We start from the raw sequence: 11,233 nt of genomic DNA, 5'->3' as shown, positions 1-11,233 counted from the left end.
ACCTTTGCCGGGAAGACTTTCGATGCTTGAATACTCCTTAAACCAGACCGATTAAACCATCGGCTCTGATACCACTTTTTGGGCCAACCGTGGGGAGCTCTCGACAACCGGGGAGAATTCGGGGAGGAATCAAGTAAGAAAACATAAGATGAGAAGACACCATATCCAACTCAAAACCTTAAGGTGTCAAGTTAATGGGTCTCTCATCTTATAAACTCCTCACTCTTCCATGCTTTCTTTGATGTGGGACTAACTTTAACACTCCTCACACTTGCAACACTAACAGATTTTTCCTTAGCTAGCATTTATATCTACCACATAAAACATATAAGGTAAGATATTATTGTCTTGTAAGATTTTATTTTATTTTTGTAACTTACCTTTCGGAACAATAATATTGGTTATGGTTATGGTTACTGCTTTTAGATCATTATTTGTGTTGTCTGAATTAGATCATAAAGGAGACATGAGGCAATTCAATAATAATGACCTGAAGTGGATCAATGCATGCATGCAACCGTGTTTGGGCATTTACCACAAATACATTTGTTTATGCATAGCTTTTCTAAAGTTGATAATAGATATTTTGTCAACAATCACATATTAAATGCACGTTTGATAAGCATCGCTGTATTTTGTCAACAATCACATATATATAAACACACTTTTTTTTTTCGGTAAGGATATAAGCACTTCATTGTAATAAAATAAAATATTTGGTGAAAGTTCCAGAAAGATAAAAAAATCATTGCATGCATGGCCCCATAACCCCCATAAAATGTCGGTTGTGTTGTAATTATGTTATATTATCAAGTAGATTTTTTTGTATAATTTTCAGAAAAAAACATCTGCTTGATTAGAAACTTATACGTCATAAATTATATCTAGAAAAGTTTATTTAATTTTAATCCAAAATTGTTTGTATATTATATATATATATATTTGAAATTAATGTAATATATTTGTTCAAAAACTACATAACAAATAATTTTTCAATTACAACTTTTTGATATCTGATTTCAATTAAATTTAGTACAGATGAATTTTATTATATATTATTCTCATTCCATGGTTATGAACTTATGATTGATAAACATACATTCTATAAAAAGCTATGAGTTGTATAATAACTTTATTTAAATTGATATCGATGTCATTTGATCCTACTAATATATATATAAGGACGTGTATTAACCAAGTTGGGTTGGTCTAGTGGTTAGCTCACTAGTCCGCTTAAGCAAGTGTCGGGGGTTCGAATCCCGCCTTGTGCATGCAGCAACCCATTGGCCAGCGGCAAACCCTTAAATGGAGCTCAGTACCGCGACGGATTAGTCCTTGACCTGCCGGGTTGGGGGATACCGTGGGAAACCAAAAAATAAGGACGTGTATTACAACTCATCATATATAAAATCCAACATGTATGAGTTCAGGGTGCATCCTAGCTAATTTAGAATTATTGCAGGTTGTCAAGATTCCAATTCCTTACACATTATCCTGTACCCGAATATGCAAACCACTTTCATTTCCTTATCTCTCTATTTATTCTCTTATTATTGAGGAGCCTAGTGATGTTGGGCAAATCTCATTGGAGATTATTGGGTAGAGTTGCAGCACTTTGGGCTAATGTTTTCAGCGTAGCTTCAGATTTCTGTAGCCCCACCTTGTCCCCAATGCATTTTTATTATATAATAACTAAAATACATATTTCATATAAATGTATATAATATATATTGAATTTAACTTTTAAAAGTCAGAATTTTATTAATTTATGTATAAAATTTATATATGCTAATCACATGTAGGGTCGATTTGATTAATTCGGGTTAGTTCAAGGTCAAGTTCATATTTTTAAAATAGGTTCGTTCAAATATTAGAAACGAGTTTAAAAATTTAAAATAAGTCCGGTATTAGTATTAGAATTACGACTAGATCCACAAAATTTGACCTAAGCCAACTTGATTCATATATACTCTTAAATTTCACGTTGTAATTTTTTTTAAATGGATTGAATAGTCCTTAATTCTAAATATTATAATATCAACACGTAATACTTAAGAATTTTCGTTCACTACCTTATCTTTGTATGTTTTAAACCCGAATACAATATATTAATATTAATAAGCAATATAATTTGTCATTTTTTTTTTTTTTTTGATCATACACCCTCACACGCACGCTAAAGGTTCTATCACTACCCAGTCATAGTTGGGATTGAAACTTGAGATGTGGCTTCTATGAGGCCAACATATTGGACATTGGTGCAATGCCTCTGCCACAATTTGTCACTTTAACTAAAGCCGAATGCAATAGGAAGTTTTATGCATGTAGGGACCCAAATGGGCAATTGTGTGGGTAGTTCTACCCCGTTGATGGGCCTACAAAGGAAAACCAATTTATTATATGGTGTTGGATCAGTGTTGTTATTGTAGGTCTTTTAAAAAAAAGCCTTGACAACATCAAGACTATATGACTTTCTTATCTGGGTTTTAAATGAATCCAAGGGACCAAAATCTTAGTACAGGTAGTTACACACTCACCTCACTTCACAGTTCACACACCTCAATTAACAAGATTTTAATTATCAATGATGAATTTATTATCCAATTAGTCACATGAAAAATCAAACACCGCATGGCTTCTGGCTATAAAGTCGAAGAATGTCGCGAGATAGGTATAGAGAAACAAACAAAATATTTGTTGTCTATCTAAATACCAATACTGAGAAGAAACATTATTCTTTTTATCTATATTATCTCTGCATTTAATTTCCATTATAGGACAGCAATTACGAAACGAAATTTTTAAAAAAAATGGGAGTCATGGTCTTGGAGCAACCATGTCCATTAATCACCACTTTAGTAATGCATGGTGCACATTAAAAGAAAGCAACAAAACATGTGTATCTTCCAGGATTATAGAAAAAAATTTCTGTTGCGGATGAGGATGAAGAGGATAGGATATAGTGTGGTAACGTCACCACAAATATGTTGCAACTGCCCCAGAAATAAATCTGATCCATTGGCCCAAATAATTTGAGTGGCCATTGTCCAATTAGATTCATGTTTTTTATCTGATGTAGGCCTCTCATTGAACTTAGATATGAGGCAGAGGATATAAAACCAGGATGCTATAATTCAACACATATTTGATTCTTTTTTGCTTTTCCCCAAAATGTGAATTTGTGGCCTTGCGTTAATCTTTCGCCAATAATACAGCAACAAGATCTTGTCTACAACATATGTGTTTCTTCATTATGCATGGAACAAGAAGAAGCATCCAGTGGACACAATTTTGCGTCTAGTTAAAAACACTTTGCAGTTTTAGTTTATTTACTTTTTGGGTTCCCAATTCTACGGTGACTAATTTTTACAGCGAGTGAAATAACTGACCTGAAATTTTAAAGTTTTTTCATATTCAAAGTGAAGTTTGAACTCTCAATTCTTAGTTGAGAGAGAATAAATTCCTTTAGCTAGCTTACCCACAAACAAAAGTATTAGGGGATCAACAACTTTTGTGTTTATAACCATCAATTGGTCATCAACAACTTATTTATTATGTGCTTTCTATTTTTATTTATTATTTTTGGACATGACGTGCCTTTTTTTAGTGTCCTTTCTTAGAGTCTTGTTGTGAGGAGTGTGGCCCAAATCACCAAATTTGGAGCAAACTTGTCAAGCATGTTGATGGTTACTTATATTGATGACATGTCAAGGTCTAGTGTCAATAGGGTGGTACCTAGAAAAATCAGAACCATTAGTTTTATTTTCATGCCATGCAATAATATCACATTACATTACAGAATCGGCTAAGATATCTGAATAACATACTTTTAATTAGACATCAGATATCAAAGTTATAGAAAAATATGCGAGGCTTATTATTATTATTATTATTATTATTATTATTATTATTATTATTATTATTATTATTATTATTATTATTATTATTATTATTATTCGTGTTTGATGTCATACCAAAGAATAGGTTTACACAATTATTTATATATTTACATTACGCTCTTTATCTCAGTTTTTTAATTTATGTCACCAAAAAAGAAAGTTCAAGCTAAGAAACTGTTTACGTTTTCCCTTTACATTATACTTTCTTTTTCACTTAATAACCACAAAGTGAGTTCAAAAAATATTTTTTATATCAAAAAATAATAATGTTATATGATCAACAAATATTATTATTTTAAGTCAGTATTTGGTCATCAATAATTTATATTTATATTTACAGAAATTTGTACACAAAAAACACATAATTAACACCTATATTTTTCAGATTTATATATATATACAGTTTGTACTTATATTTATCAAAATTTTCTCATACCAATTAATAAAATTTATTTGTTGAAAATAATCTAGTATTTCTACAGATCAAATACTAATTAAAATTGGTAAAAATAATTGGCTCTCAAGAATTTCTCATAAAAAAAATGTGTATATGCAATAAATTAAAGAGTTGAGTTTATTATGCTTTAAAATTAAACTAGTGGTGTTCAAGGATTCAGCCCACAACGACTGGCAGAATTAGTCGTTTTTAAAATCCTCTTGCTCCTGATAATGTCAAAATGTAAAATAGTGAGGTTTTTTTTTTTTTGGTTATGAGGTGAAATACAACACTGCCATAAAAAATGGGGGACCAATAAAACTTATGAAACTTTGTAATGTAATCAATTAAGCAATGAGAAAAAAAAAATTGACTAGACTCAGTGATCTTATAATGGAAGTGTCATGGTCAAATACTCACCCCCACTACTATTAGACTTGAGAGTAATTGAGACCAACCTCGCTCTATTATACGTACAACAATGCAATATTTTGTGTGACACTATGTATTTATTTATTTTTTTTTTTTTGGGTCAGAACTATGTATGGCTTAAATGCAATGAACATTTGATACTTTAATATTGGTTTGTCACTTTTGGACTTTGGTTCATGTTGAACACGTATCTATTCGTGTGTTAGTGACCACATTATAGCGACAGTTGTGACCACTTCTTTTATTTGCTCTCAGACAAGTAGAAATGGGCACTGGGGTTCAATGGGCCATGTTATCTATTGAGCATTGACTAACATCAAAATCTATCAACACAGGGAAACAAAAATACTTAAGTCGGATTTATCAAAATGCAAAGTATTTTTATTTTCTCTAATTGTCTTTGGTTCAAGTATTGTGAATGAAAAACCTAATTCCTCTTTTAAGGACTTTTTGGATCAATTTAGATTAGTTGGATTTCATATAATAAGGCTTGTAAACGGATGGCCTTTACTAATTTAGAAAAAAGAAAAAGACTAACATTAAAGAATTAATTTTTTTAAGTTAATATCAATTAATTTTTTAAAATATTTTATTAATCTTAAATTTTAAATTATGAACCTTAAATAATAAATCTTTCAGAACAAAAGAATTTTTAGAATTAAAAAAAAAACTGAGTAACTAAAAATTAGTTTTCGGTATTTAAAAAAAAAGAAAAAAAAAGGAATTATACAGCTAAGTATGCGTGTATAGGTTCAAAAAGCTGTTTGCACTAGAAAAGGCTACTCCACAATTATTCTTTGCTCCTTTGGTGGGACTCGGTGATATATTACCTTCCACATGATTATAATTGTGAAAATTTAAATCGAGATAGGCTTCATGGCCCGAAAAGTAACAATGCCAAATCACTTAACCAAATATAATATGGCAATCACAATTCAGATGAATGCTTAAAATTAGAAACTTTTTAGTTTTTCCAATATTACATACTCTAACTCTTACACTTTCTACCATTAGATATACTTAACTATCTATATATACATTAGCTTTATGTGAAAACTATAGAACTCTTAATAAAAAGGATAAAAATCTCTAGAAATTACCATATAAGAAAAATTCAAAAGATTCCATATTAAAGTTAACAATTAAAAATTTTTATAGAAAATATAAAATTTAAATTTTTAATACGTTTGTTGTTTATTTATTAAACTTAAAAATTAAAAAAATTAACTAATAGTAACCTATAAGTAACCTACTAAGCTGCTAGTTAAATCCTAAAAAACAGTTAAATTATTTTATTAATTTTTATAATTTCATCAAATATTAAATTAGGTGTTTAAAAGTTTATAATTGAATCTCAATATTAAAAGATTTTTTTATTATAAAAGAAAAAAATTATTTTCCTGAAAAAATATCCAAGCTTTAAATTTCGGAATAAGTTTTTTTTAGCATTTTGGATGAGTTTGCATAGCATTTTGGATGAGTTTGCAGCATCTCGGGGAACTTCTTTTATACGATGTTCGCCTTATTCCACAGCAAATTTTGAGTAAGGATCGTCCCACAAAAAAAAAAGTTGGATTAATTTTTTTTGAGAAATAAAGTTTTTTTTTTTATTTTATAATAATAAAAATTACTAATATTAGATTAAAACTTTAAATTAGGTCATTCTAACCTTTTTTTTTTTTGTTAAAAATACCATTCGGTTTGAAATATTTGTTTTTGCATTTTTTTGGTGACTTGTTTTTGCATTTGATATATGATGAATTATGAAATATTCTAAAAACAAATACTCTAGAATTATTGTGCTTTTTTTTTTTCTAAAAAATGACAACTAATAAGGTTCTAATTACAAATTTTTATCTAAGGTTCTAAAAATGACCACTAATAAGAATTAAATTACAAAATTTTAACTTGATAAAGATTTAATTTAAAAATAGTATTTAAGTTACATATTAAATAGCACGCACGTATTCAGTTTTATAAGGAAAAAAACACGATATTTTACCATTAATGATTTAATTTCTCCTTAATTAAATTTTACTATTTTTAATATGCTATCATATAGATTCCTCTATTTGAACCTGCCAGTGGTTGGGAATTGAAATATTACCCACTAAATAATCTTTACTATGATGAAAAGGAAAAATAAAAGTCATTGCTACAAAATTGATCAAAACTACCTAAAGCTGAGGCAGTGAGATATTAATGGGCCAGAGTAAATCTATCATAGTCAAAAGAAATTACTTATCAAACAATTACTTTTAATTTGTTATGGAGTGACTTTCAAGCTCTTAAAATGATGGTGGGATATCAATAATAAGTATTTGATATATAATGATAAAAACTCATATATATGGTAGTTTATAGTACAAGTTAGTACTATTAGTATTTCATATGGCCATGGTCATTGGGTATCCATAGCCAACAACCACTAAACACAACATTCCCACCCAAACCAATAGAAATCATATAGAATCCAATGAAACACAGCTCTTTGTTCCCCACAAACCCCAACACAAACCTATTTTCAATTTTTCATAGCATAAGAAGCACAATAAAGGCATTGTTTCCTCTCCGATACACTATATATCTCCTATCCAAAAATACGTACGTACACTTCATCCATGTTAGGTGTAACGAAAAAATCAATACTAAATTAATTATATATATATATATATATATATATATATATACGATAATTAACTTTTAATATGTACATAATATGTTTTCATATTTTTATAATTATTTACTATCAATGTTTTTTAACACTTTTAATTAATATAAATAAAAAGTATTTTTAAAACATGTATTAACTATATTCCGATTAAAAACATATCTAGTCCAATTTCTATTATAGAAAAGTATAGGATACTAATATATTATTTGTCAATTTATTGTCAATAATAATTAATTATTATATTTTAAACACATATATAAAGAGATACATTTAGAAAATATATTTATAAAAATATTTTCATTAAACATAGTCATTAAAAATATATTTTTATTAAACACATCTACAAAAATATTTTCATTAAACATAATCATAAATATGAATTGGCAGAAATTTACAGAAATGCTGTACCTATCATAGAGGGATTGTTATATTATTAACATATACATATTTCTCATACATAAAATCATGTACGTGGGACCTCACAGAAGGAACCTCCAACTAAGAGTACTCCCTCATCATCATATAAAATCATGGCTAAGAGTTGTTGATTACACTCTAAACTGACCCTCCAAAGCACTACACTCAAATTCAATCATTCCAAAACCCTTGGGCCTTGATCGTCTTCCATTCTTTAAAAACAACCCCCTTCCCCTCTAACACACAAAGTTGCATTGCAACAAGACACTTTCATTTTATTAGCTAAGCAAGGATCATCCATCATGTCCATAACAGGAGTAGGACTAATAGACAAAGATATAATGAACCACCACAAGAAAACATTCCACCGGAGAAACGACTCCGGCGAGCTCGACGTGTTCGAAGCAGCAAGGTACTTCTCAGGCTACAACGAGTCTGTTATTGGCCACAACAAAAATGCATACAGTTACAGTAGTAGCAGCTGCTACTCTTCCGGCACCGCCGCCGCCGGAGCCGGCGCCTACAGAACCCACCACACTAACAGGGCAAGAATCAGCTTAGACATGCCAATGAGATCCTTGCTCCCTCAACAATTCCATGGCGTCGTGGCCGATCATCATCTTCATCAGAAGCCATCTTCACTCAAAAACAAAGAGAACAAAAAAGTTATTAGTAAGCAACCTAGCTCGCCAGGTGGAAGGCTTGCAAGTTTCTTGAACTCACTCTTTAGTAGCCAGTCAGCATCATCAAAGAAGAAGAAACCATCGTCGAAATCCACGGCTTCTTCTTCTTCATCATCAAAGTCCACGAAAGATTACAACAACGAAGATCATGATGAGTTCCCTGCTGGTGGTTGGAGAAGAAGAAGAAGAAGCAGTATTAGCCACTTCGGAAGCTCCTCAAGCACTGACGCTTCGGATTCTTCGAAATCCGCGTTATCAGGCTTCCGAACCCCTCCTCCTTGTGTTCATGCTCAAACCCCAACAAAGTGTTCTTCCAATTTCAGAAACTTCTCATTGGACGGTCATGATGATAGTAACAAAACCGCAGCAGCAAGCACTGCCACCATTACCACTTTGCAAAACGAGTTCTCGTTGTTCTTGGACGAGAAGAAAAAGAGGGATCCGAAAACAACGACGACAACTTTGTTGTTGTCGGAAAAACAACGGAACTGGATTAGTGAACTTGCTGAGAAGGAGAAGAAGTGGTTGCAGGAGAATAATAACAACAGAGAAAGCATGAATGATGATGAGATTGATGAAGGTGCAGAGAGTGATTCAAGTTCTGATCTGTTTGAGTTGCAGAACTATGATTTAGGGTACTATTCAAGTAGCGGTTTACCTGTTTATGAAACCACCAACATGGATAGCATCAAGAGAGCTGCACCAATTTCCAATGGACCTCTTTAAATTTTCATACCACTCTGTATATTTTGTTATCTCTCTTATTCCCTTAATTAGCTTCTTTAATTAGTTAGACTCATTAATGAGAGAACTTATGAGAAAATGAAAAAATATGCTGGATTTTGCTTGTTTAATTTGTATTTTTTTTTTTAATTTCCCTTCTGATTTTCTTAGCTTTTTACAACTTTAATTTTTTTTTTAATTTTGATTCTCCGTATGTACAGTTTGGAATGTTTGGTTGTCTTATCTAAGTTTATCATCAATTCATCAGCTTCTTCTTTTTCTCTTCCTTTGCTTTTGGAACTTTTTATTTGTTTAATTAAGCATGCAAAAATCAAATTCAAAAGTTAATATGTAATTTATTTACTATTAATTAATGATTTCCTAAGATGTACTTTGTTCCGTGATTATAGGGTTATTAACAAAGTCCTTTATAGATTACTGGCAGTACTGTTGGCTGCAATTAGTAGGATAAAAATATTTAGTAACTAAAAAAAATTAATTAAAAATAATTAAAATTTATTTTATTTAATATTAATAAAATAAATTTTGATGGTTTTTCTTTTTATTTTTTTAACATTGCCGCTATTAGTATTTAGCATCCTTATATTAACCATAACTATTTAGTGATGGAACAAAATAATTATTAAACATACTGAAAAACTAATCTTCTCGAACGATTTTGTCTGCATGCAATGAGTTATTTTGATGCAGGCCTGCTCAATCCTTCGGTTTTTGTTGGGAATGTTACCAAAACATTTTAAGAGCCGGGTGTTAGATCATCTTCATTAAAAAATTTATTCTAGTCTTTATTTATGATCCACCGCTTAATCATAAAAAATAATTTTACATCAATTTTTAGGATATAAATAATAAATAAAAATTTAAAATATTTCTCTCTTCTCTATTAAAGGAAACCAATTTTAATCTCTATTATAATTTTACTTAATTAATTAATTAAATAATTAAAATTAATATAGTTATTATTTTTTATAGTAATATAATTAAAATTTATAAATTCAAAAATTTCATTATTAAAAAATATTAATATTAAAAAAAATTAATAATTTTATATGTAATAATAATACATAATATATAACTTAATATTAAATTAGTTTATAAATTTACTTAATATAAAAAAAATATGATGGAACTCTATATATAGTTAATGACAAACATAATAAAATTGTCATATGTATTTAATTAAGTCCTCTTTTAATTGTCGATGCTACTGAGTATTGTAAAGTTTGGTCTTTTTTTAGAGAAATTGATAGTATGGTACAAAATCTTCTTCTCCCAATTAAAGTTGTGATAAGTCATTTTGATTTGGAATTTGAAAATTTGAGATTGTTGGGTATTTAATTTAGAATTTGAAAATATTATTATAAGTAATTGAAAAAAAAAATTTAATTAGTTTGGATATCCATTTTCCTGAACAAAGAATAACATCAATAAAATTTTGATTTCGTAAATTTAAAAAAAAATAAACAATAATAAAAGAAATTATAAGAATAAAAAATTTATAAATAATATATATAGAATAATAAAATATTAATTTATTAATAATAACAGTAATATAATAAGAGTCACATATACAATAATAATAAAAATATTAATTTATATATTATATATAATATATAATATATATACAACGGTATTTTCTATTATTTTCAATGTATATGAAAAGTATAATATATATATATATATATATATATATATGTATAAAGTTAATACATATGTAATCACTACAACAAAACAGAGAAGCGGCGGTAGTTTTTTGGGAGAGTTGCGGTGGTTATAACCGCCAACCGCCACTATCTTCGAGTTTCGGCGGTGAACAAAGCGCGATCAGGTCAACCGTCGGCAAAGCAGCGGCGGTGATTTTAAAGAACCGCTGGAATAATCGTCGCCATAGTCACTCGTCAAATCGTGGCGGTTTGAAACTGCTGCTATGCACGTGAAGCAGGCAAAG

At 29.4% G+C, this 11,233-nt stretch overlaps 1 protein-coding gene across 1 annotated transcript; it reads left to right on the top strand.

The window, feature by feature from the left end:
- Positions 1 to 7,855: 7,855 nt before the first annotated feature.
- LOC107643710 (suppressor) lies at positions 7,856 to 9,547 on the top strand. The gene has a single exon (XM_016347428.3). The coding sequence runs from the start codon at positions 8,161 to 8,163 to the stop codon at positions 9,265 to 9,267; it is 1,107 nt and encodes a 368-aa protein (XP_016202914.1). The 5' UTR covers positions 7,856 to 8,160; the 3' UTR covers positions 9,268 to 9,547.
- Positions 9,548 to 11,233: the final 1,686 nt, after the last annotated feature.

Source organism: Arachis ipaensis, chromosome B5 (assembly GCF_059453495.1).
Source record: "Arachis ipaensis isolate K30076 ecotype BB chromosome B5, ASM5945349v1, whole genome shotgun sequence".
NCBI classification, from domain to species: Eukaryota; Viridiplantae; Streptophyta; class Magnoliopsida; order Fabales; family Fabaceae; genus Arachis; species Arachis ipaensis.
This window is presented reverse-complemented; position numbering and strand designations above follow the sequence as displayed.